The following is a 27,762-nucleotide window of genomic DNA, read 5'->3' as shown; positions in this document are numbered from 1 at the left end:
TGCCATGCCTTCCTCCCCTTTGTGCTGTCCTGATCCTCCTCTTTCCCCCCATGCCATGCCTTGCCTTCTTTCCCCTCGCACCCTCCTCCTCCTCCTCTGCCCCCCCACACCTGGCTTGGCTAGACCCATTTCAAACCGGCTTCAGGACAGGCTTTGGGGTTGAGACTGCCATGGTTGCCTTGACTGACGATCTGCGTCTCAGCATCAACAGGGGTAGTGTGACGCAGTTGGTGCTCTTAGACCTCTCAGCAGCTTTCAATATGATAGATCACAGCATCCTCCTGGACCGCTTTGTGGGGTTAGGTATTGGAGGCACTGCATTGCAGTGGTTCTGGTCCTTCCTCTCGGGCAGGTCCCAGAGGGTGCTGCTCGGGGACAGTAGCTCCAGAAAGATTGAGCTCCTTTCTGGGGTCCCTCAGGGAGCTATTTTGTCCCCAATGTTGTTTAACATCTATATGAAGCCGCTGGGTGAGATCATACGGAGTTATGGTGCTGGGTGCTATCAGTACGCTGATGACACCCAAATCTATTTCTCCATGTCTCGTTCGTCGGCCTCGAATTCTAATGGCATCTCTTCTCTCAATGAATGTGTTCGGGCGGTAATGGGCTGGATGAGGAAAAACAGATTGAAGCTGAATCCGAACAAGACGGAGGTGCTCACGGTAGCAGCCCCGAAACCAAGAATTGGGTTGCAACCACCAGTCCTGGATGGGATCACACTCTCCTCCAGTGACTGTGTTCGTAGTCTGGGGGTGCTCCTTGACTCGTCGCTCCTGATGACAAATCAGGTGAATGCAACAGTCAGGAGCGCCTGTTATCAGCTTCGGCTGATACGCCAGCTGCGCCATTTTCTGGAAGTAAGGGATCTCGAGACTGTTGTGCACGTGCTGGTAACCTCATGCCTTGACTTCTGTAATGCGCTCTACATGGGGCTACCCTTGTGCCTGGTTCGGAAACTACAGCTGGTTCAAAACATGGCAGCCAGGCTTGTGTCAGGAACATCTAGAAGGGACCATATCACTCCGGTTCTGAGGTCCCTCCACTGGCTGCCTATTGGTTTCCGGGCCCAGTACAAGGTGTTGGCTATTACCTTTAAAGCCCTAAATGGCTTGGGTCCAAGCTATCTCAGAGACCACCTCTTCCCATACAATCCTCCCCGCGCTCTCCGGTCCTCTGGGAGGAACTTGTTGCAGCCTCAAAAATCGAGGTTTGCGGTGACCTCCCGGAGGGCTTTTTCTACTGTCGCCCCCAGGCTCTGGAACGACCTGCCGAATGAGATCCGTCAATTAACACCTTTGGACAGCTTCAAAAAGGCTGTCAAGACGGATCTCTTCAGGCAGGCCTTCCCAGACTGAAATATCCCGGCCTCAGGATCTCAGGATCTCCCCACTCCTCAGTAATGTCTCCAAAGCCCCCTTTTCTTTTCTTTAGAACTGAAGTTGCAGTGGTTTATTAGTTGGTATTATTCTGTTTAATTTATTGTTGTTTTAACTAGTTATTGTGGTTTTAAATTAGATATGCAGTTTAATAACTTTTTAAGGGGGGAGGGAAATATATTGTTTTTATGCTGTATGTTATTTTAATGTTGTAAACCGCCCAGATTGGTTCACCACAGGGCGGTATATAAATACATTATTATTATTATTATTATTATTATTATGGCGGTGCTCTGCCCCCACCCACAGTCTGGGCTGCCGTTTACGTCACTGATGATGGACATGCATTTTGAAGCGGTGCTACTAGTGGGGCTGACAATCGTGCCAAAAGAAAGTGATTTCACCGAGGTAAGGAAAAGATCCGGATTCATAGTGGGAATGAGGGACTTTTTAGAATTGATTATCAACACAGAGCAAAGCCGAATTGGAAATTGCTTTAAAGTGCAAGTGGGAATGAACCCCAGATGTCCTAACACAAAATGTTAGGAAAAGGCACCACAAAATGTAATATGTTCAAGAAATATGTAGTTTACGAAGAAGAAGAAGCTGCAAACACTAATACTGTATAAATATAAATTCATTTCATATGGTTTATTTACAGCTGTATTACAGATACTGCATTTTATTATGTACTCATCTGTATTTTTCTGATGAACCTATCTTCATTAAAACGCTTTGTTGGCTTGCAATATCCTCATAGAAGTCATAGAACAATACGGATGCGTCAAACTGTAATTCATTGTAATAGCAACAACCTTTTGACTGACTCTACCTTAAAATTATTCCTTTCATTTGTCCATTGTGCTGAAATTAAGGGAAGGGAAACCCTTTAAACATTTGCATTGTGTCCTCAAGCAGCCCATTTCCTCATACGTTTGCTATCCTTTCCCCATCCTGGAAATAAACTTGCCTTGAGTTGTGTGTGTGAGCCATGGTGGTGCAGTGGTTAAATGCCTGTATTGCAGCCACTCACTCACAAACCAGAAGGTTGTGAGTTCAATACTAGTAAAAGGGCTCAGGCTTGCATCCTTCCAACGTTCCTAAAATGAGTAGCCAGATTGTTGGGGGCAATTAGCTTACATTTTGTAAACCACTTAAGGAGTGCTTAAGTGCACTGATAAACGGTATAGAAATGTACTTGTTATTGCTATTGTCTGCTGCTCCTCCTCCTAGGAAAAAGAACTTAGAAGGACCCAGCCTATTTTCATTGAGGACAGGCTGCCAAATGGGCCCTCCCTGTATCCATCCTGGCTTTGGAGGGAGATAAGAAGAAGGAGGCACAAGTCCACCATGACAGGGCCCAGAGGCAGATGATAGGCCCTCCCTCCATCTTAACTGCCACTGCCTCAGAGGGAGAGAAGAACTGTAAGTGGTGTTTATCACACAGAGGTTTTTGCAGCTCAGATCCTGCTCTCCATCTTTAAGTCTGGTGGTATCCTAGCTCTTGTGCACATGCTCAGTTCAACTATGCAAATTCATGCTATAACGTGAATGTTTTATCACACCTGGTTGCCCTTCCGAATCGAGGGGGAATCGAATCCAAGGCAATTCACATGATGCGGATTCATGCAAAGCGGAGTGAGTGCATACCATGCGGATTCAACGATTTGAATCAGCAACCTTGCGCATGGTCAGTGACCTTTTACGTTTTCGGGGTGAAAAGGGGCGCAAGTTCTTGTTCCCTGTTTTGCGTAATTGCATGAATATTTGCCTCGTGAATATTTCTGTGTCTTCTTCATCTCCTTTTTTTTTTATTTTCCCTTCCATTTCAGCAATTTCAACACACACACATATAGATAGATATACATATCTGTATATTCACATTCATGCACATACACACATGTATATATTAAAAAAAATGGGTTGCCCTGAAAGTTGCCCTGAAAGTGAAAGGACCACTGAAAGGAAATGGGGGAAAATTGCAGCACCTAGGGTTGCCATTAGTCCGGACCTCCAAACCGGGACAAATGTAGGACAAAATTTTCAAATGTAGGACCTTTTTTTTTTTTTTTTTTGTCCTACATTTGAAAAAGAGCCTCGCTGAGGGGAGGATTCCTTCTCCGCTTGGGCTCCGTTGCAGGCAGCCCAGGCGGAGAGGGAATCCGCCCCCAGGGAGGCTTTCTTTCCCCCCTGGGCTCCGTTTTTGCCGGTGGGGCTCAGGTGGGGAAAGAAGTCTGGACTCGGCAGGCGAGGCTTCTTTCCCTCCCTCGGCTCCAGCGGAGCCAAAGAGGGGGGGAAAGCCCCCCGCCAAAGGAGAGAGGCGTACAGAGGCCTCTCTCTCTTTCCCCCGCCACCGCTGTTGCACACTTTGCAACAAAGCCCCGGGGGCGGGGGAAATCCCGGGGGCGGGGCCAACCTGGGGCGGGACCGTGCAGACCCGCCCAAAACCGGGAAAGTCCCGCCCACAGGCGGGATATGGCAAGCCTAGCAGCACCGCATCATGGGAAATTTGCAATCGGGGGGGGGTTTGTGGTGGTGAAACAGAGCAGAAGCAACGTTGCATTCCACACCAGACCAATTCGGAGTGAAACCGAAGTGAGCTTGGAAGCGATTTCTCTGAATTTGCTTGTTACCGATTTCACCAAAATGAGGGTTCACTTTGGAATCACTGCGGAAGCGCCATGGAAGGAACCCCCATAGAAAGAAATTACGTGTGATAATACATCATGTTATCGTGTGAATTTGCATAGTTGGACCTGCAGTTAGGTTGGATCTGAGTTGCAAAGAGCTGTAAAAACCTCTGTGTGATGAACACCAGTATCTGCTGGATTCAGTCCCCTTCCCCACTGCTATTCCTGACTCCTTTTGTGCCATGTCTTTTCCAGATTGTAAACCTGAGGGCAAGGAACCGTCAGATTAACAACCTGTAAACCTTTGTGGCTGAAGAGAAGGGTATCAATACTCTAAATAAATAAACAGACCAGTTTTTTAAAGGGGAGCAGCAAATGTGGTGTTAGTCAATGGGCTTCTTAGTCCTGCTCAAAATGGAGGACGTTTTGGAATCCCTTCTGGACGGAAGGTTGAAATGTAGGATGTGTCCTGGAAAAGGAGGATGGGTCACTGGGTCAGGGTGGCCAGGCATCCTCCTTTTCCAGGACACGTCCTACATCCCAGCCATCTGTTCAGGAGGGATTTCAAAGTGTCCTCCATTTTGAGCATGACTAAGGAGCTGGGAGTGTTTGAAGCTTTTATTTTATAACGCCCTACATATATATCTTTAATGTCCTACATTTTGAGGACACCCAAGGAGCATGAATATATTCATATCTGTCTAGACATACGTTTTTAGCCTTTTTAAAAAAATAATGTCCTACATATATATCTTGAATGTCCTACATTTTGGGCACGGATAAGGAGCATGGCTAAAATAAAAGTGAAGAACATATATATGTATATAAATATATGTGTGTGTTTCTTTAGCTCTTATTTGGTCATTTCCCCCTGACTGTCCTACATTTTGTGGTGCCTTGTCCTCCTTTACGGTGAGGAGGACATCCGCACTGGGTGGGTTTCATGGGGGCTGGAAAAAGAAAAGAAAGGTGCATTCTTGGACTTCAACTCCCAGAAGCCCCAGCCAGCGTGGCCAACCGTTAGGAATTCTGGGAGTTGAAGTCCAACAATCTGGCGCTAGCCCTAAACACTCCGCTTCCCATTTCCGCCACAAAGTAGGCAAGGCCTTAACCATAGAGAAGCGGACGGATAGAGCGTCGCTGCTATCGAGCGAGAATCAAAAGCCGGACTTCCTGTTGCCGGAAGTTCGGGCCGTGTATCACTCTAACTTTTCATACGTCTACGTTGAGTTCCTGTCATGTTTATGGATTATGGGTAGAATATTAAGGGCTGCGGCTGAACGGTCGCGATGTTAATAAACTCGCTCTGCAAAATAAAACGTGGATTCTCCATTTCGCCCGCCAGAGGCACTTTTGTTTTGCCCTGAGATAAGCAAAGGGACAATTGTGTTGAAAGCGGATGTAATTCTATTCGGTGGCTAAGTCTGTGCAACAGAGAAACCCGCGCGGGTTTACTTCCGGTCGCCTTCTCTCGCGAGAACTGACGAATCCGGAAGTCCCGCCTCTTCGCGCCGCTCTGTCTTTTCGATCACGGCAAGGAGCCGGGCGCTACGCAGGCAGCCATGGCGCTCTACAACTTCAAGAAGATCATGGTGGTCCCGTCGGCCAAGGTGAGGAGGCCGAGCAGGGCCTGGCCTCGCGGGGGGCCCGCGCTCGAGGGGCGTGTGCGGCTGCGCCGTTTCCGTGGCAACGGCCCCGAGGAGGGAGACCACGTGTCATCGGGAGGGGCCCTCCGGCCCTTTGGGCCCAAGGCAGAAGAAGGTCCAACGAGTGGCTGCTCAGGGGCTGGCCTTTATGTACTTCTATCTCTCTCTCTCTAGAGAGAGAGATGCACACACACACACTCTTGTATACTGACAATTATATAACCCACATATACACACACACACACACATATATATGTAGTTAAAAAGGTAAAGGTAGTCCCTTGACATGAATGTCTAGTAACCGACTGTAGGGGGCGGTGCTCATCTCTGTTTCTGAGCTGAAGAGCCAGCGTTGTTATATATGTGTGTGTGTGTATATATTAGGCAATTACAAATGCACACACACAAGTATACATATATAATGGCAATTTTATATATATATATATATATATATATATATACTGGTAATTATATATATATACACACACACACACTCACGCTGGCAATTACATATTATACACACACACACACACACACACACTTGTCCCTCCATATTCTGTAGGGTTAGGGGCACAAGACCCCCATGAATATGAAAAAACCTCAAACAACAAAAACACCATGTTTTATCTGAGAGGATGCCTCTCTAGGAATCTCTGGGTCCTCCAGTGCAACTCTGTGGTCAACATCTGACAGACACTGACCATAGAACTGTACTGGAGGAGCTGCAAATGCCTTGTGGAGGGTCCTCTCTAGGAATCTCTAGCTCCTTCAGTGCAGCCTTTAATTAAAGTTGATGATAGAGTCGCAACCTATATTCCTAGAGAGAACATATTAATCAAATCCGTGAATAATCAAAGCCGCAAATATGGAGAGGTGAGAGTGTGTGTGTGTACACACACACACACACACACACACACTAGTAGTTATACACACACACACATATATGCATATATACAGTCATCCCTCCATATTCGTGGAGAACAAGACCCTCATGAATATGGAAATTTGCAAATAGCACAAGACCCCACCCACCTGTTCTGATGTCTGGGACAGCTGCAGTCAGCTGCCCCAAACACAGGAGGAGGTGGGCAGAGCCAGCAATTGCGCTGCCCATTGCCCTTGTTCTTTGCTGGGAACTAGCTGACGTCTTGAACAGCTGCAGTCTGCTGTCCCAGGCAAAAGAGAAGGTGGGCGGAGGCAGTGCGCACGCTGCCCAGCCCCCTACTCCTGAGTCCCAGGCATAGGAGAAGGGGACTGGGCAGTATATGCACCAGCTCTGCCCACCTTCTTTTTTGCCTTGAACTAGCTGGCCCCAGGCAAAGGAGAAAGAGGAGGGCAGGGTTCACATTGAGATCGCGAATAATCAAATTCATGAATCTCAAGTCCACGAATATGAAGGGACAGCTGTACTGGCAATAACATATGCACTCGTCCCTCCACATTTGCAGCTTTGACTTTTGCGGATTTGATTATTCACAGATTTGAGTATTATGTTCTCTCCAGGAATCTCTAGGTCCTCCGGCACAACACTGTGGTCAAAAGCTGCACTGAAGGAGCTAGAGGTTCCTAGAGAGAACCCTCCACTAAGTATTTGTAGCTCTTCCACCGCAATTCCATGGACAGTGCCTGGCAAACGATGTTGACCACTAAGTTGCACTGGAGGACCTAGAGGTTCCTAGAGAGGTGTTCTCGCAGGTAAAAACATAGTGGTTTTGTTTTGTGGTTTTCCCACATTCATGATGATCCTGTGCCCCTAACCCCAGCGAATGTGGAGGGATATACATATTTACTGGCAATTATGTGTGTGTGTACACACGCACACACATATACACACACACATTATTGTGAGCCTTCAAGTAGTTCCCGACTTATGGCACAGACACACACATATAAATAAGCAAACCTATGGGGTTTTCTTGGCAGGATTTGTTCAGAGAAAGTTTGCCATTGCCTTCTTCTGAGGCTGAGAGCGTGTGACTTCCCCCAGTGGATTTCATGGCTGCGTAGAGAATTGAACTCTCGTCTCCAAAACTCAAAACCATTATGCCTCGGTGGTTCTCTCTCACACACACACATGCATACATACATACGCACACACATAATTGTAATAATAAAACATGAGGTGTATATATACATGCACACACATAGATATACGTTGTTATTGTTGTGTGCCGTCAATTTGTTTTCGACTTATTATGGCTCTGAGGCGAAACTATCGTGGGGGTTTCTTGGCAAATTTCTTCAGAGGAGGTTTACCATTGTCATCCTCTGAGGCTGAGAGAGTGTGACTTGCCCAAGGAAACCCAGTGGGTTTACATGGCTGAGTGGGGATTCAAACCTTGTTCTCCAGAGTTATAGTCCAACACTCAAAGCGCTACACCACACTAGCTCTCTTACATATGTAATATTATCTCATATACCTATAGATAGATATAAAATATTACAGCATTATCTATAATAATCAATAATATTCTTTATCTACTGGTGTTACTGTTTTGTTATTGCCTGATGGGGCAGAGGAATGGGAAGAGGGGTGTGATCAGTAAAGGGGACTGAAGAGAGAGTGGTTGAACGGGAAACAGCAGGAGGATGAGGAAAGGAAAGGGGGAAAGCAAAACAATTTGCATAAAGAAAAGGAAAAAGAACTGGGTGAAAGAACAGACGCACAAGAAAGACAAGATTGCAAAATGAAGGGCGTTTTGGGGTGTTATGACGTGACCTCCCTTACATGCCTTGAGGTTACCTTTTACCTCTCCCTTACAGAAGGTCCCTTGTTGGTGACACCTGCCCTGCTTCCACCTTCATATACTTTCCTTAAATGTATAAGGGCTGGGGCCCCAAGTGTCTTTCTCTTATAGGTTTAATATCTTAGGTAGCATGTTTGTCTGTGCCTATATGGTCTAGAATTCACTCAGGCAGAGGCTTCTGTTATAACAAATAGTACCTTTATTGAATAACAATTGGTAAGAAAGTAGCTTAGGTAGAATAGTTCAAACGTGGTATGGTTACTTTAATAAAACAGCTGCAGGAATTTACTGCTTCATCTTTACAGTTTCCAATATGCTTTCTCTCACAGTCAATATCCTTATCTGACAGTATTGAGACCCTTCAAATCATTGACTCATAGAGTTGGAAAAGACCACAAGGGCCATCCAGTCCAACCCCATTCTGCCATGAAGGAATTCACAATCAAAGCATCCCTGACAGATGGCCATCCAGCCTTTGTTTAAAGGCCTCCAAAGAAGGAGACTCCACTATGTTCAGAGGGAGTGTGTCCATGGTGCTTTGATTGTGAGTTCCTGCATGGCAGGGATTGGACTGGATGTCCCTTGTGGTCTCTTTCAGCTCTATGATTCTATTCTATGATTCCTTCTGAAGTCATATGGCAACCCCATACTTTCTAACTTCTCTTCCTAATTCCTTGCTTTGCCTTTATTGTGATGCCAGCACTTCTCTCCCTCCTGTATGTTTCCCATTGGTAGCACTAGACTTCCCTAGCAGCCTGCACAGAAACTAGCGAAGCTAACTAAGGAGAAACAGATCAACTCTTTGCCTGTTAGCATATTGCTTTTCTGGGCTTCATAGCACTGTAGGTGTGCATACAACAGGGCAGTTTTCATGGTGGGGATGTGAAAGGTTAAAGTCCTTTTCCTTGTTAGCTTTCCTCACATGTTCTTCTTTGCTGCTCAGCTGGTTGGCAGAAAACAGCTGAGAGCTGTAAGAGGGGAAGGGGATGTTGGAAATTCCTGCTACTCAGCACTTTCTCAGTAAGTTTTGTGTACCTGCGGGAACTTGACAAACTGCCTGGAAGTAGGTTACACATCTGGGCCATAGGTTGCTTGCCCCTGTTGCCATTGCTTGCTTGTTCCTCTCATTGTAGAAATGCATGACATAAATACTTTCATAGTATTTCTTCCTGACAAGAATCTGTCCATTGCTTATTTCACTTTTATCTTGCAACATATTGTGACATAGTTTAAGGTGATTGTTATCTTGGAGTGTCAGGGATAAATGAAGGACAGGGTTGGGAAGCAGCATTGACTTCCCATGGCACATTGGAGGACTGCATCACCATTATTGAATTAGGGGAACTTTAACTGTGTTTAAGATAATGGTATAATTGTCTTGGGACATGGAGGGGATATGTTTGGGTTTTGAAAGCACAATTGCAGTAACCATAAATGTTGATAAATTACTGTCCATTTAAGCATAACTTGAATTTATTTCCCAGTGGCAAGCAACTCACACTGAAAAAATGTCATGTCTATACTGCAAATAAAGCACACTTCTCAGTAGCACACATTGCCCTTTCATACTAGAGATGTGAAGTTTTTACTCTCTTGTTTCATTGTCTTGATTGGTGATGTGAAAATACTATTTATGCTGCTTATTCTTCAATTGCAGGACTTCATCGATCTCACATTGTCCAAGACACAGCGAAAAACTCCTACAGTAATTCATAAGCATTACCAAATTCACCGCATTCGCCATTTCTACATGAGAAAAGTAAAATATACTCAACAAAATTACCATGACAGACTCACTCAGATCATAATGGATTTCCCAAAGCTAGATGTAAGTGACTTTGGTAGTTGGCAATGGAACAGAAAGTATTGTTTTAAGCCCAGGCTTGTACTCTGTGAGTAACTTGGATTTTTCTTCTTTTTGCTAATATATATATATGGTTTTGTGGAATCTGCTTTCTTTTGCAAAATTGCTATGAACTGTTTTCTAATATTGTTCATGTTGATAACACTTTTTGAAATGAAAGTGTTAAAGTTCACTACAGGATAGGAGGGAGCATGTGACCATGCAGATGCTGTAGGACTGCAACATCCATTAACCCTAGGTGGCCAATGGTTGAGCTATGACAAGAATTCAACAATATCTGTACTGCTATACATTCCTCACATCTGCTATGTTAAGAAGCAAGACACGGCAAGTCAAACACTTTTAAAGAAGAAACTATCATGTAGAGTTTTGGGTGGTATATTGTGAAAAGCGCAAACCCAGTTGTTAGTCAAACTTATAGAAGACCCATTGAGTCACCACTTACATAAACGAATTTACTAATTTAGTCTGTGTTTATTGGGAGACAACTGACAAATACCAGGTATTCTAAGCTATATTTCAGAAGAAGGAACTCGTAAAACCATCTTTTAATATGCCTTGCCTAAGAAAACCCTATGAAATTGATGGGATCACCATAAGTCAACTTGAAGGCACATACACACGCTTTGGATTTAGGCTGTATTCTACTATTGACTTACCAAGATTAGCATTGATCTGTTTTAAAAGTCTGTTATTCAGTATGTCTACTGTTGATAGCTTAAGAGTGTAAGCAAATGTGCATGCTTAGAGTTTTATAATATTTTCATCCTTCTGTGTATGGAACCATCCTGTCCATGGATTGCAAAATGCACCTGAGCCATTCATCCTCCTGGCCATGACTTGCTCAAAGAGAACATCAGATAGAGCAAGAGTTAAAAGTCAGGGAGAACAAGTGCTTCTTTTTTCAGTACTTTATTCATATAAAAACTGTTCACCAGTTTTGCTTTGTTTCTACTAAACCAGGGGTAGGCAACCTTTATCAGCCGGGGGCCAGGTTGCTGTCCCTCAGACAACTGGGGGGCCGAAGCTGGGGGGGAGCTTCCACCCTCCGGGGGCGGGGCCGCGTGCTGGGGGTGGAGCTTCCACCCTCTAGGGGCAGAACCTCATGCCGGGGGGCGGAGCTTCCACCCTCCAGGAGGCGGGGCTTTCTCTGCTCCCTTTCCCAACCTCCAGCTGTCCGAGAGACAGCAAGAAGTGGGGGGGATTGGGAGAGGGGGTGACAGGCGCACGCCTGCTCCTCCTGCCCTTCCTTGGCCACCAGCTGCCTCTCAGAGACAGCTGGGGACCAGTAAGGGCCCGTGAGGGGCAGGAGCAAAAGGCCCGTGGCCCCTGCTCCTTTCCTCGGGGCTTTGCCAGGCCTGAGGTGTCCTCCGAAGGACACCTCAGATCTGCTGAAGCCTCGCGGGGAGGAGGAGGCCGGTGGCCCCTGCTCCTTTCCTCAGGGCTTCGCCAGGCCTGAGGTGTCCTCCGAAGGACACCTCAGGTCTGCCGAAGCCCCGTGGGGAGGAGGAGGTATGTGCCCACCCTCTCCTCCTCGGTCCCTTCCTTCGGCCGAACGGGCTCCAAGGGGCCCTTTCGGCCGAAGGGGAGGGAGGCCAAAGGGAAGGGCTTGGGCACCCATCCCAGGCCCTTCCCTTCGGCTCTTCCCTTCAGCCAAAGGGGCTCCAAGGGGCCCTTTCAGCCGAAGGGAAGGGCTTGGGCAGGCTGCCTCCTGGGCTTCTCCACGGCCCTTGCAGCCCCAGGCCTCTCTCTCCGGAGGGAGGCCTGAGGCTGCATGGCCTCCTACTGGCCCGCTGCGGCCCCTGGAGCCTGCTGGAGGGCTACGGTGACCACAGCAGGGCTCCTCCACACTGAACATGGGTTCACATGGCTATGCATATTGAACATGTCAAGGTGGTTTCACAAGAAGTGATTTGCCCTCGGGTTCAACTACTTCTCAGAAGTGTGTACTTGGTCAAGGCACTGTGGTTTTTCTTCACTGCGCATGAGTTTGTAAAAATCACAGCAACTTACATTGGCTGTGCCTCAGAGGCTTGCTGATATCACTATCATCATCATCATCACTATAATTGTCCAAGAAAGGCAGATTGTTAGCATTCAAAGCACCATAAATACACAGAAAATGCACTTGCATACATTTAATAATAAAAAATAATGAAAAAAATAAGAAACAAGGCAGGGGTGTATATATTTAATAATAAAATGTATGAAATAATATAAAATACAAGCAATAATAAAAATAATGAAATAAAATTAGCTTCCGGGCCGAATACAAGGTGTTGGTTATCACCTATAAAGCCCTAAATGGCTTGGGCCCAGAGTACTTGGAGGACCGCCTCTCCCCATACAATCCGCCCCGCACTCTTAGATTGGGTGAGAGACATCTTTTAAGAGTTCCAGATGCTACATATGCTTCATCCCGGAGGGCCTTTTCTGTTGCAGCCCCACAGCTCTGGAACTCCCTCCCCAATGAACTCCGTACTAGCACCTCCCGTAATACTTTTAAGAAGGATCTGAAGACCTCCTTATTCCGCCAGGCTTCCCCCCCCCCCCCCCCGTGAGCCTTGTTTGTTATTCTTTTCCCCTTGGCAATGTTTACGATGTATTCCACTCTACACAGCCATTTGCTTGGGGTGCTGTTGGATTTTTATTGTTGTTGACTGCTAATTGTTCTTAACTCTTGTAATTCTGCTGGGGGGGGGGTTGGGGCTCATGTTGTTTTAACTGTTTTATCTTTTATTGTTCACCGCTGTGATCCTTAGAATAGCGGTATATAAATAAAGTTTTATTATTATTATTAAAATAAAAAAGCAATAATAAAAATAATGAAATAAAGCAATAATACAAAAATAATGAAATAAAAACAAGCAGTAATAAAAATAATGAAATGAAATAAAAAACAAGCAATAATAAAAATAATGAAATAAAAAAGCAATAATAAAAATTAAAAAACAAGCAATAATAAAAATAATGAAATAAAATAAAAAATTAATGAAATAAAAAAACAAAAATAAGTATTTTATATTTTTAAAAATTAATTTAAAAAACCCCCAAGCAGACCTGAAATGACTCACCTTTCCTCCTCCTCCTTGGCGCAAAGGCTCCTTGGGAAGCCCTGAGTGCGGGTGCGCAAGTGGGGCATGTGTGTGCGCTGCCGCTGGCCCACGCTGCGGCCCGGGCTGCGCGCCAAGGAAAGAGGAGCCCGTCCCCTTTGGCTAGCTGGCCAATGGCTGGCTGGCCAAAGGGGACGAGCTCCTCCATCCTAGCCCCGTGCGCGGGCGGGAAACCCCCGCTGTGGGCGACGCGGCAGCAGCGCCGCTGCCCAGGAGGAGGAGGGCGGCGGGTTGGTGGCCAGCCGCCCGCATTAGGGATATGGCATCCCTAAGCGGTCGTGGCCTTGGTGGTGGCGGCGGCGGCAGGACCGGGCTGGGGCCAGTCCTGCCGCCTCGCCGGGCCAGATCCGGCCCGTGGGCCAGGGGTTTCCGACTTGTACTAAACAGTTGCCACAATCATAGCCTGGGATTCAGAGAGCTGCCTTTGTTCTAATAGAGGGCGTGTATTAACCTAGTGCATACATTTAACTATCACCCACTGAACAGCAGACCCACATACCACATTACATAGTGTTCTTTGGATTTTCCCCTGCATCATAAACAGTTGATTACATGGAATGCAGTTGGAAGAAGAACAGGTCTGACTCCCTACTAATAAGAAACAATAAAAAAAATTATATCCTTCCTCTCCCTATTGATTGAGTTAGGTTACAATACATTTCAATAAAATACAGAAATATACAGAATACAAATTATAAAACAAAACCAACCCTACATAATCCTCTAACACTCCCCCATAAACAAAAACAATAGCAATAAATATAGAGATTAAAAATAGTTAGAACACTTAAGACTCACAGAACTAGTTTTATAACTCTTCTAGCCCTGTGGAGGAATTATATCAAAGATTAGTATATGTGTGTGTGTGTGTGTATTGTATTTGATTGATGTGGATAAAACACCAAATATACATTTGTATTTTCTGTTTTTTCTCCTCAGGACATTCATCCATTTTATGCTGATTTGATGAACGTTCTTTATGACAAAGATCATTACAAGTTGGCTTTGGGACAAATTAATATTGCTAAAAATCTGATTGACAAGTAAGAATGCAGTTTTTTCTTCATAGTCCCTAATTCAGCCACTTTTACCACAAGCACATTTACAGACCTCTTACTTACTTTTGGGTTGGTGGGTGTGGAACTACTCTTGCTATTGCACAACAGGTGAGGTATGGTGTCCAATTGTACCTCTCTGAGATCCAGCACAACTAGCCTGATGCCTATGCACACTACACTAAAAATGATATAGGCTCTTGTGTAAGCATTCTTTAGGAGTTCCTCTTTATTAAGGGATTCCTTCATAATATGGAAGAACACTTGAATTTCCCCCCAGAAATGACCCCTTTCTCTCTCCCTGCTAAAGCCTCATCCCTTGTGCTCAGATACTTGTGGTTGAGGGAGAAATACAAGCTTAACATTTTTTAGCAATCTGAAATTTGACATATGTCTTTGCAATGCAGTGTTGCCAAAGATTATGTACGACTGATGAAATATGGGGATTCTCTTTACCGATGCAAACAGTTGAAGCGTGCAGCATTGGGACGGATGTGTACGATAATCAAAAGACAGAAACAGAGTCTGGAATACTTAGAACAAGGTGGAGTATATCTGATATAGCAATAGGAGGGTTGATGTTGTTACTATTATTTTGCCTTTCAAGAAAATTGGACTGATATATGAAGCCATCCTCCTCCTTTATTTCATTTTCACAACAGTTGTTGATTAGGCTGAGAGACAGTGATTGGCCCAAGATTACCCATACAGCATCATAGATAAGCCAGTGTCACCCTGCTTCTACTTTTATACAATCTATTGGATCACACTGAACTTTTGGTACCCATCTATTCTCTTTCCTTTTTTCTCTCTCCAACTAAGCAAGTGCCTAGTCATGATGGAGGCAATTGCACCACTGTGAAAAAGCTTGTTGCAGGGAAAGTGGAAGCAGGAATGTAGACTAGATGGAAATTGTTATAGTTTGATGGCAATCGGACGCAGGAGTCCCGGGACAATCTCGTCCACAGTGTCAAGTTTTCTCCAAATGATGTTCTTAACAAAGAAAGTTAGAAACTAGATTTTTAAAAGGATGAAAGTCAGGTGTGTCAAGATATTTAATTCATTTAGAATATTTCCACTCTGAAAAATCAGAGTTGGTACATAAATCAGAGAACCAATGAGACAAAATAGGCTTTTAACCAAGAAGACATCTTCATAGATTGTTATGTGTCAGTGGTGCAAAATTAGTTGTATCGCCATTATTATTAATATGATTGATACATGACTTCTGCTGTGCAGAAGTACTGTGGCTTTGTGCGTTTCCATCTGTAAATGTTCTTTAAAAATGTTTTCTGGCAGTGCGTCAGCATCTATCCCGATTGCCAACGATTGATCCTAACACAAGGACGCTTTTATTGTGTGGATACCCAAATGTTGGAAAATCCAGCTTTATAAATAAGGTTTGTGGACTTGTTTGTTGCTTCAAAGACAAGGAAAATTACAATGTGACCATAAACATTTGTACTAAAAAAAAAAAATCCTGCAGACTTTAGTGAGAGTTATTTCCTACTTAAATACATTTATGATTACAGTCTTAGTTGAATTGAATCCAATGGGCAAATGGGTATCTTAAATGTTTCAGCTGCTTAAAGGGATTCTGAGGGGTGAAACAGACCATGCCGAAGGGGTGGCCTGAAGCTGCACCTGAGAAAGATGGATTGGGTCCGCAGCAGCCGCACGCCACAGCCCCAATCCACCATTTTGCCACCCCAAAAAAGAAGCAGCAAATAGCCACTCTTTTTTGCATTAGCAAAAAGCCTGGTCTTTTGTCCAGCTGTGAACAGAAGCCAGCTTCCGGGCAGCTTCAAATCGTGCCCTGTCAGAACGCAGTGTTCTGAAGCCACCTGGATGGTGGTGCAAAGGGGTGGTCTGTTTTGCCCCTAAATATATCTTTAGTTTCTATATTATGTTCTAAGCTTTGTGAAAGAGAATATCTTTCCCTGTCTTTTCTGCACCTATTGCTCCATAAAAGAAATGTGTTTAAACCATACTGGCTTTGAAACACTTCTCGTTTAAGCTGACCAATTTAATTCTAACAGTATGTCTTCTGAAAAAAGGAATTTTCTAAGTGGATAGACAGTAATTTGGAGATGGTTTTTTTTTTTAAGGTGACAAGGGCAGATGTAGAAGTTCAACCATATGCCTTCACCACAAAATCTCTCTTTGTGGGACACATGGATTACAAATATCTGCGCTGGCAGGTAAGACTTTTATCTGAAGCAATTAGTTGGGAAAAATCTTATGTTTTCAGAGGAATCCAATGAATAGTATTTTGTAGTCTAAACTGCAGATGTTCTCTGGACTAACAGTGTTGGGATTTTGATATGGGATGGTGTGGTACACACTGCATAATGTGATTAGCTCTGAAGACACTGTGTGCCTGTAAACCCTGTACACCAGTATTGGAAACATGTTGCTGTTCAAAGCTTTTAGCCCTTGAAGGATTGTTGATGCTAGAAGCAACCTGTTAAGATAGCTACCCAGTTACTTCAGCTATATAGCCTTGTTGTCTATAAATTCATGCATCTTTTGTGTACCGTTGTCTTTAAAAAAGCATAAAATCCTTCACTGAAACAGCAGTGTCTTCAAAATTTGTGAGTACAGTGTGGTTGAGAATAGTACCTTGGAGACATTCACTAGATTCTGAAGAGCAATACATATAAGATTTCTTGCTTCATTTCCTTCAGCTGAAAGTATACGTTGGCTGTTGCTAAACATCTTATGCTTTGCCCACTTACTAGGAAGTTGGTCCCATTAAATTCAGTAGGACTTTTCACAGATAATTGTACACAGGAATGGAGCCATTAATGCTATAGTACCTGGCTGTAGGAGCAAGGAATTAATTCATTTTAGCACTCCTGTTTTTAAGTTGGAATGGAACAGATATTTGGCTTGAAAGCTGCACAGTAAATGCCCCTGATTTGTTGGAGATCTGCAGATGGTGCTATATATTTTCCCAGATCATGTCCTTATCTGTTACTTGTCAACATATGTGAGCTCAAAAGACTTTAATTTATCCTGTCTTTATCCTAGGTAGTAGATACCCCTGGTATTTTGGATCATCCCCTGGAAGAAAGAAACACCATTGAGATGCAGGCAATAACAGCACTTGCCCATCTTCGTGCAGCTGTACTGTATGTCATGGATATATCTGAACAGTGTGGGCACAGTTTGGAGGAGCAACTTGAACTCTTTGGGAATATTAAGCCATTATTTGCAAACAAGGTGAGTGGGATTTTATCATTTCATTTAAGTAATTTAAATTTGATATAAAATCTGAGCTAGATACTTAGTTCCATATTTGTTTTTTCTTTCTTTCCATTTTTAGCCTCTAATAATAGTAGCAAATAAATGTGATGTGAAGAGGATTTCTGAACTTTCTGAGGAAAATCAGGTAAGACGTTTTCACAAGAACAGACAGGAACACATAAGTATTTCTATTTCACTATTATAAACATATGTCTAGTGATTGCATTGTGCAAGAATGGATGCATTTCCAGCTGCTATTGCAGTCTAAGCATGCACTCAGGTCAGCTTCCACACAATAACTAGAAGTTTATCCTTGAAAATTTTCTCACTTCTCATATTTGGATTTGGTGAGAACGTGCTTTTTCTATCAGTCTTTGGCATACATACTGCATATTTTGAGCAAAATATGGAATAGAATATCCCATCTTGTCTAGTGAACAGTGTGTTTTAGACTGCATGCACCAATTTTCAACTTTTGGATTATAGTGGAAATACTCCTAAAACTTTTGATAAATGTGCGGATTAGTAAATAGTTACACAACAGAACACACACAGAGCTTGTGTGCTGGTCTGTACATGTGGAGTTTATTTCATGTTGGCTGCTAGCCATTTTAGTGGACCCTTTGTGATGTCCACTCTATGAACGTCATTTAAAAATTCTTGTAGGAATAAATACTAAAAGTGTTATTGTTGTATTTAATAATAATAATAATAATAATAATAATAATAGTAATAATAATAATAATAATAATAATAATTTAAAGGTTTAATTTTATTTGTGTATGTCTACAATACTTTAGAAAATGTTTGCTGATTTAGAAGCAGATGGATTTTCTGTAATAGAGACAAGCACTCTCACCGAAGAAGGGGTGACTCAAGTCAAAACAGAAGTGAGTATTTGTTTTGTACAAATTTGACTGAATGAAGAGAGGAGGGTTTTGGATGAAATATGCAGTTTGATACTGATCATACAGATGTATGATACCTAAACAGTCCTTCACTTAGACATGTGCAGACTGTTTCCCCATCTTAGTTTACAAATGACATATCTAATGTTCAAAAAAATGGTAATTAAATTAAGTGCCCACCACCGTTTTTGGTGGGAAGGTGAGATATACATTGAAAAAATAAATATGAACTCTGCCAATAATTCTATATAAATCCAATGAACCTCTGCTGCTAGGCATTAGGAAAAGGTAATAACAGTTTCTGACTTACATGTTTTGTTTTGTTTTACTAGCCATTCTCTGCCTATTACCTCATTATTAGTCTCTTGTGGCGAAAATGCACCCCAGGCAGAAAAAGAACCTATTTTCCCCCACCTGCTTATTTTGAGGAAGTTTTTACATTAGCATAGTCATGTGACTATTTACTATCCTCCATGAGGAAATGGCTCTCTTTTTGTTCTCCTCCACTCCATAACAAACTGATATATTTCCAAACTTGCATGGTAGAACAAGCTGCAAGACACACCTTTGGTTGTGTTCTTCAGAGATGTTTTAAAGACTGCCCTGGTTACACAAGAATCCAATATTAGACATTTATGGAGGCCCTCTTTCCATAGCTCCCTTTAAACTTCATAACAACATGTTTTTGCCAAGAGGTGAAAGCGTGAGTGAAGCCAATCATCAGAGCATGCAAGAGAACTGCCATCAACTTGAAATTCCAGTTCAATACATTCATTAAAGAACCAAGCAGAGAGAAGCTCAGATATGATGTTTAAACTAAATAAACTTGTACTGAGATTCCCCAGCACTGAACCAGGGCAGTTAAAATAGTTTCAAACTAGATTAGTTCTCAGTGTGTTTTGGACCTAAGTTTCCAAAATAATTTACGAGAGTGGGAATAAGCAAGCCCAACCTGGAATCCAACCCTTGGTTGGTCGTCTTTTTCCTTTTTGCCTGCCAATCAGGTATAGTCCCTTTCAGCCTCAGTAGCCTGGGACAATCTGAACCTGCATCTGTCCAGATGATTTCTCAGAGCTTGAGCCACCTTTAGAATGGTCACAGATATGCAAAAAAGAGCCTGACTATGTTCTTTTCAGAGTCTGCAGAAGTTACTTTTGGACTACATTTCCCAGAACCCCCCTACTATCACAGCTACTGGCTATGCTGGCTGGGAGATTCTGGGTTGTGCAGTACAAAAAGATATCTTTCCAAGTTTTTCTTCTTTGTTACAGATGTTTTCCAAAAGTGGAAAGGGAGATGGAGATTTGATTGATCACATAACCTTTCTGGTTTTTATATTTATTACTCAGAATGTAAATCATACATCTTGAAGTTGAGGTGTTCCTTTTCCTAAGGCCTGTTACAGACTGCCAAAATAAAGCTGCTTCAGGTCTCTTTGGAGGTATGCTATTTAAATGATGCATGGGTCCTAAGAGTCTGGAGGTCGCACCAAAGCCACACTCCATTCCTAAGCACTGGAGTGAAGCTTTGGTGCAGCTTCCGGATTCTTAGGATGCATGCATCATTTAAACAGCATACCTCCAAAGAGACCCGAAGCAGCTTTATTTTGGCAGTCTGTAACAGGCCTAAGGTTGCCCTGGAAAGGTCCTAATTATGAATAGCCATCATTTTATTTTATTACTTAAATTTCAAAGCTGCATTTTTTTCATTAAAGAAAAAAACAGATACTTTAGTAGATTTAGTACATCATTATTTTGGATGGTTTTCCTGGATCTGTTTGGATGGCCATTTCTTGCTTAATCAATTAAGAGTATGCTTAAGCCTTTTGTACACACAAACAACCCCTTTTTGTCTCCATTTGCAGTGGGTCTCAGTTAAATGCTCAGAGAAAAGTCTCCAATTAATCAACACCTCCTGTTTTCATCCAAACTGAAGGTGGTTACTGGTTTCAAAACAAAATTTAAGAATTTTTGCTTATTATGACATTAATAGGTTTCTGGTGTGGTTTTGTATGTTGAAACAGGAGTACTTCCTCTGCTTTTGAAGGAACTTCCAGCTGAGTAAATACATGGGGCTGAATTAAGGATATTATTTGATTTCTCTGAAACATATACTATATCCAAGCACTCCTGGGGGAAATAATCGTACCCCTCACTTTACATTTGTACATCTGCCCTTGAAATGTGTTTGAAATAAAGATCCTGACTTTTGAACTATAGTTAGGAAAACTCTTGGACTCAGTTTTTTGCCTACTCCTTTTTCACTGAGTTGATAAAGAGGAAGAATCCATACATGCTGAGTTTCACTCATCACTGCTCAGGGAAGACATAAAGCTTTAAGAGTTGCTCTTTTGAATAATAATCATGCTGCAAGTCTTGCATTTGCAGGAAACACTAATGCTGGAGTTTGGATAATAAGAGCTAGTGTTCATTGTGTTGCTGACTTAAGTACAGTCAGCCCCTCCATATCCATGGATTCTTTATCCACTTGATTCAAGCATCTACAACTTGAATTTAAATAAATAAATAAATAAATATTCCAAAACAAAAAAAACCTGGATGTTGCTTTCTTTATAAAGAACACAATTTTATTGTCCATTATAATTCATGGAACGTGAGCATTTGTGGATTTTGATATCCTTGGGGAATCCTGGAACCAAACCCTGGTGGATAGCAAGAGCCCACTATATTTCAAGGTCATTGTGGGATAGAGAGGGAATTCTTGAGACTGCTGAAAGGTTGGTAATTGCCATCGATTTATGATGAGAGTCTTCCAAGTCTTCATGTTATCAACAGCCCTGCTTGGATCCTGCAAATTCAGGGCTGTGGCTTCCTTGATTGATGCTATCCATCTGTAATGAACTGAACAGGGCCTCTATTCACATGTTTTATCAGTATGTTTTAAATTAAGACTTTGTACTTTTTCTAGGCTTGTGACAGATTGCTGGCCCATCGTGTAGATACCAAAATGAAAGGTAACAAGGTGAATGATATACTGAACAGGCTCCATTTAGCTGTTCCAACCAAAAGAGACAGCAAGGTTGGTATGTGCATGGTTATATCTTTTTTTCTCTTTAGAAGTATGTGTTTGCAACATAATTAGAGGTCAATGCTGTGTTGATTTGCCGTTGCTTGTGTATTATTCTCAATTAGGAAATAGGCAAAATGCAGCGTATTAAAAACAAAATCTGATTTCATTTTAAAATCTTAGGAAAGGCCACCTTTTATACCCGAGGGTGCCTTGCTGCGCAAAAAACGTATGGAAGTTGATGTACCTAAAAAGAAACTGGTAAGTGTAATTACCTGGGGGAACAATATTAAAATTCTTGTGAAGAATATGTAAAGGAGGCCTTATTTAATTATCTTTATTTGTTTGCAGGAGAAAGAGATTGAAATGGAGATGGGAGATGACTACATACTGGACCTTAAGAGTAGGTTGCAACAATAATCTTAATGTTTAGATGTTTAACTGGATTTAGGCTGCAATCACGCATACTTACCTGGGAAGAAGTCCCATTGAAATTATATCTAAATAGATACATATAGGATCACACTGTTTGCTTTGTTTTGCAGACAGCTGAAGTAGAAACCTACAAATTCATTGTAAAACTCAGACTATCTCTGACCCTTGCTGTTGCTCTGTTTGGCAATATTAGTATTCCCTTCTAAATTTTAATTGGTAACTGCAATTCCCAATTGCACTTAGACATCTGTGTTGAAATATGCAGGGCATCCCATGTTGCTAATTTTTGGGTTTACAAACTCAATGGGGAAATCTGTTTACATAAAACCTATTTCCATGGTTTTTAAAATGGTGATCATTTGGCAGATGGTTATCTTAATGAAACACCACCACCAACCTCATTCTTTTTCTAGTATTTTAATTCATCCTAGGATTCAGGGGTAGTTGCCAACCTAAACTGGATACAGCAACTTGAGAACCACTTGCCAACATGCAGCCTATTGTTGTATAATGTAAATACTTTATCCCAGTGCCCCCTACATAAACTGGCCTACCTTATGAGCAGCACAAATTAATAGTTTCTCTGTCTTTTGGATTTTTTATTCTAGAATACTGGGATCTAATGAATCCATCTGAAAAATATGATACAATACCTGAGATATGGCAAGGTCATAACATTGCTGACTATATTGATCCAGATATCATGAAGGTAAGCATTACTCTGTGATTTGGTGTATGTCATGATGTTTAAAAGAATGGGTGTTTCTCTATATCAGTCTATGCTTTTCTTACTTGCCTTCTATTGAGAGCACAAGTAGTTATAACTATATTCATTACCGAGAAAGCAGACAGCTAATTGGTTGATTTCCTTTCTTCAATATCAGGGATTCTGCTCATGCCTCTTATTTTGACTCAGGATTTGAAAACTTTAATAGGTGAAGAAATTAGAATGAACATTGTTTTTTAAAAAAGTTGCTAATGCATTGTGTTTGAACCCTTTGAAGAAATTGGAAGAACTAGAAAAGGAAGAAGAACTAAGGCAAGCAGCTGGAGAATATGACAGCGATTCAGAAAGTGAAGATGAGGAAATGATGGAAATCAGACAGTTGGCACAACAGATCCGAGAAAAAAAGAAACTGAAGATCCTGGAATCCAAAGAGAAAGATACACAAGGGCCCAAGATGCCTAGAACAGCTAGAAAGGCAAGCATAACTACTTTGTTGAAAATTGTTGAGACATGACTATGGTTTGAGGGATTAAATATTGCTCAATATTACACATACACTGGTTCACTTATAATAACAGGCAAAATTAAAAATCAATGTTGTCATGGTGATTAATGCCAGTTAAACCTAAGGGGGAAAAATAAGTCCACAGGCAATTGTAGGTCTATAGATGATTCAGAAGGAAAAGAATTATTGTTTCCTATAAGTTTTTTTTGTAAACTTTAAAACATATATCTTAAGATTCAATATTTTTTTTAAAAAAGAAAAAATAAAGTAAAAAAAATATTAAAGCATATAGATAGATGGATGTGGAAATCGCATGGACCTCTAGAGATTGTGTGACTACAAATCCCAGCAGCCTCACTCAGAGCCAATGGTGAAGAATGCTGGGCATTGCACACAACATCTGGAAAGTTGCACGATTCCCACCCAGTATAGATTGTCTGCATCCTGATCTACACAAAACCACTAAATGAAATGGTACATTGAGTGGGAATGCAGAAAGACATCTTCTCAAACAAACCTTTGTTATTGTTTACTACTTATTCAGTCCACATGGCATCTTATAGCAAATAAGAGAGTGCAGATTGGCAGAATTCTAAAACTACTGTTTTCTGATCTACTTATCCCCAACTGTTTTAGTTTTTAAATGCAGGATTCTCTTGCAGATTTTGAATAGATATTATTGAGTTGCTTCTTAAGTTCTTTCAATGCAAGAAAAAACAAGTTGGTCACTGGAAGTACAACAAATTCTTTGTGGTTTCAGGTCCAGCGGAAGGCTTTAGAGAAGGAGATGACTGATCTTGGGATAGACATGGCTGGCAAAAATGATGTAAGATCAGGGTTTTTTTCTTACTGATTTTCTGGTATTGATTTCTGTAGGCAATGCTTTTACTGTTTCTTGTTGTTATTGGTCTCCTTCCATTTTCTGCAGTAGGAAATAGAGACACATTAAGGGAGTAGATGAATACTGGATAAGACTGGCAAGCATTTTAGTTATGAAAAAAAATTAGTAAGGGCATACATAATGGAGGTGTATAGAATTATTTATGACATAGAGAAAGGGAATAGGGAGATTTTTTCTGACCTCTCACAACAGTACAATGTAGAATCATCTCAAATAGGATGTGGTAGGACTGTTTCTACCAGTCATAATTTCTGTCTACAGGTTGAGTATCCCTTATATGAAATACTTGGGACCAGAAGTGGGTTTCTGGGCCCCAAATTTGGACCCTCACCAGATTTTGGGATAATTTGCATATGCATAATAAGCTGTCTTGGTGATAGGACCCAGGTCTAAATGCAATTTATGTTTCATGTACATCTTAAACACATAACCTGAAGGTAATTTTATACAATATTATAAAAATTTTGCGAATGAAACAAAGTTTGTGTATATTGAAGCATCAGAAATAAAGGTATCACTACCTCAGCCACCCATGAAAAGGGTTTTGGAATTTGGAGTACAATCGTCCTTTTGTATCTGCAGGGGATCTTTTCTTGCCCCCCGCCCAACACACACACATAGATAACAAAAAAACAAAACAAAAATGCAGGACCTCAAGTCCTCTCGTTTCCTGTGGTAATGCTATGTGAATGTATGCACCTCCATTAAAAACAACAGGGCTTGCCATCTGTGGAAGCCTGCGGATAAGAGGATCCCACTGTATTCTGAATTTCTGTTTAAGGGATGCTCAATCTGTACTACTTCCAGGATCAGAACTGCCGTGCTTCTGAATACAAGTCTCCTATTTGTGGTTGTGGCCTTCTCAGAAGACATCTGGATGGCAACTGTGATACAGGCCTTCCTTATCTAGCAGAGCTCATCCTAAATTTATTTGAAATCCCAGTTGTTTAAGGAATAGCAAAACTTGTTATTATAAGCTCACTTGGTCAAATTGATTGGTTTTCTGTTGAAAGTCAGACTACCCTAGTGTCAGATCCGTTGAGTGTCCAACTTAGAAAACAGGGACATCTGATTGAGCTCTTTGTATTTTTAGGCACATTATGTTGCTGACACAAGAAGATCCCGGAGTGTTACCCGTAAACGTAAACGAGAAGACTCTGTACCACCTACATCTTTAGCACGAAGTCGCAGCTCCTCCCATACACCACGTGATGTATCTGGTCTTCGAGATATGAAGGTCTGTCTCAGTTTATTTACATTACTAAGACTGCATTAGTAATTTTAGAGTTATCTAGATATGATTATTTTTTTTAATCTGGGGCCAAAGATGTAGCATCCATGGAATATTGTCAGATGTATCTTTTTGCTACTCTAATGCAGAGGTGGGCCATCTTTGTAGCCCTGAAAATCTGTGTTAACGGAGTTTATCAAACGGGAGGAATTTCTCTTAAATTCGAATGAAAAGAAAGTGGGGCCAGAACGCATTCATTTAAAGTCACTAGTTTCGCGCAATTACGTGAATACGAATTGCATTCGAACTGGCTCCCCATTGCCAGAAAATAGCATGCCGTTGCCCGAATTTGCATGTGGCAGTCTATCACGCAATAACGTGAAACCACATGATTGCATTCGGACTGACTTCCCATTGCCCAAACTTGTGTGTAGTGGGTTATCACGCAATATCATTAAACCCCATGATTGCGTTCAGATTGCCATTGGATTATACTTCCAATTTCCCTTGTCTGATAAACTCCAAAAACACTGGCTTGGTGGAGGGGGCAAATAGACATGTATGTGTGGGCACTTGTGCACACCTGTGCTATCCTGTGAATCAGTGTGTGTATCACAGTATGGGAGGCAGGGGCAAAAACTAAATCTGTTAGGAGGACACAGGTTACTTATTCCTTTGCTAAACTGTGGCTTTGGTTTCATCAATTGCTGCTAAAAATGTTAACTAGACAAAATAAAAGTTAGGTTTTAAAAACCTCTATGATTTTGTACTGCATCTTCAGGATCAAATCAATTTCCTTTTATTCCTTTTTTTTTTGGGGGGGGGGGAGGAGAGCATAATTTGAAGTGGAATCAACATAGATTTCTGTACTGTTCATAATGGCTGGAATCCTGTTGGCTAGTCCCAGCTACATTAAACCTATTAAATCAAGTACAGTGTGCCCCTTCCGGACTCCCCTGCGTAAAGCAAATTCTGCGCATGCTCAAGCCCGGTTTAAATGAATGGGGCTTGTGCATGAAGCGGTGGGATGGCGCATGCGTGCCATGGGTGCACATCCCATTACTCCGAACGGGATGCACTGCCCCTTCCGCTCTGCGCAGCTTTCAGCATATGGTGAAAGCCGCGTAAAGCACATCCGCGTCATACGCGGGCGCACTGTATTAAATGATGAGTCAACACATAGTTAAATCCCAAATGATTCAATAGTTCTACTCTATCTGAGGAGTAATGGTAGGATTTAGGCTAATGAGTTTAGGCTCTAGTTGGAGAGTAATTACAGCTATTAAGCCCTAGAACAGGAGTGGAGTTATGGCTTCCAGATCATTGTGAACTCCTAGCAGCCCTAGGCAATATAGCAAATGGTGAAGAATTCTGGGCGTTTAAGTTCAACCTTAGTAAGGCTGCACACTTTTCACTCCTTATTCAGTGGGACTTAGCAATTAAGTCTTGAATATGTATAGAATTGCAGTTATCAGCCTAGTAGTCTTTAGTTGACACCACTCCGTCTTTGTTGTTGCTCCTTACAAACTAGTTCCTAAGCCTTTCTTGGTTTCCCAGAACACTCTTTGTGTGTGTGTGTGTGTGTAGTGATACACATACATGTGTTCACCTGCTAAAAGTGTTACTATCAGTGGGGTCCACTGTCGAATCTCATTTTAATGTCAGAAATATCACAGGCAGCAAAAATTAGGCAAGGAAGCATACATGGCTGTTGTTCACATGCTAGCTTGAAATAAGTATAAAGATCTGACTTCACAACATAACTCTGTTGCTACATCTTGCGCATACCTGTTTAGGTTATGCAAGGACTTGCCTGATATTACAGGAGACGCATTACCTTTATATTTTGTAATTGGACAATTGCTTCATTGCGTCTTGCAGTAGCAATTGTTTCATTGCTTCTTTAGCCGCCTTGAGCCCAGCCTTGGAGGAAAGGCAGTGTAAAGAATTACGAGGTTACTTTTTCTTGTGTGTTATCTCTTTGTGTCTTTAGATGGAAGAAAGATGAACATTTAGTCTATAGATGTTAGCAAGATTTTGATGCAGTATTTTAGGTCTTATAGGCATGGAAGTTAAACACTGTTTTACTTAAAAAATTTTATCATTTGTGTAGATGGTGAAGAAGACCAAAACCATGATGAAGAAAGCTCAGAGGAAAATGAATCGGTTGGGTAAGAAGGGCGAGGCAGACAGACATGTTTTTGACCTTAAGCCCAAACATCTATTTTCTGGCAAGAGGAAATCTGGCACAACACAACGAAGATGAATGACTCCTATGAGGACAATAAGAAATGGCAGTGCCTTGTACTAATTGAAATAATAATAATAAAAAAAAAACCAAGGGAAGA

The 27,762-nt window shown here is 42.0% G+C and overlaps 1 protein-coding gene across 1 annotated transcript; it reads left to right on the top strand.

Moving 5' to 3' along the window:
- Positions 1-5,507: 5,507 nt before the first annotated feature.
- On the top strand, positions 5,508-27,760 carry GTPBP4 (GTP binding protein 4). Its single transcript, XM_089533522.1, has 17 exons — positions 5,508-5,616; positions 10,057-10,227; positions 14,316-14,419; positions 14,839-14,975; positions 15,731-15,831; positions 16,540-16,632; positions 17,465-17,656; positions 17,760-17,825; positions 18,481-18,570; positions 21,517-21,627; positions 21,799-21,876; positions 21,967-22,018; positions 22,659-22,759; positions 23,055-23,252; positions 24,043-24,108; positions 25,277-25,420; positions 27,528-27,760. Exons 1-17 carry the CDS (start codon positions 5,569-5,571, stop codon positions 27,678-27,680), a joined length of 1,905 nt encoding a protein of 634 aa, XP_089389648.1. The 5' UTR covers positions 5,508-5,568; the 3' UTR covers positions 27,681-27,760.
- Positions 27,761-27,762: the final 2 nt, after the last annotated feature.

Source organism: Sceloporus occidentalis, unplaced genomic scaffold, assembly GCF_023333645.1.
Source record: "Sceloporus occidentalis isolate IW3139 unplaced genomic scaffold, rSceOcc1.0.p SCAF_7, whole genome shotgun sequence".
Classification (NCBI taxonomy): Eukaryota; Metazoa; Chordata; class Lepidosauria; order Squamata; family Phrynosomatidae; genus Sceloporus; species Sceloporus occidentalis.
This window is presented reverse-complemented; position numbering and strand designations above follow the sequence as displayed.

What these genes read in the sequence shown, in the direction of transcription:
- GTPBP4 (XM_089533522.1), top strand. Translation starts at nt 5,569, where the DNA reads ATGGCGCTCTACAACTTCAAGAAGATCATGGTGGTCCCGTCGGCCAAG. An exon ending in AACTTTCTGAGGAAAATCAG is followed by an intron (nt 17,826 to 18,480) that starts GTAAGACGTTTT and finishes ACAATACTTTAG; the next exon opens with AAAATGTTTGCTGATTTAGA. An exon ending in CTACATACTGGACCTTAAGA is followed by an intron (nt 22,019 to 22,658) that starts GTAGGTTGCAAC and finishes TTTTTATTCTAG; the next exon opens with AATACTGGGATCTAATGAAT.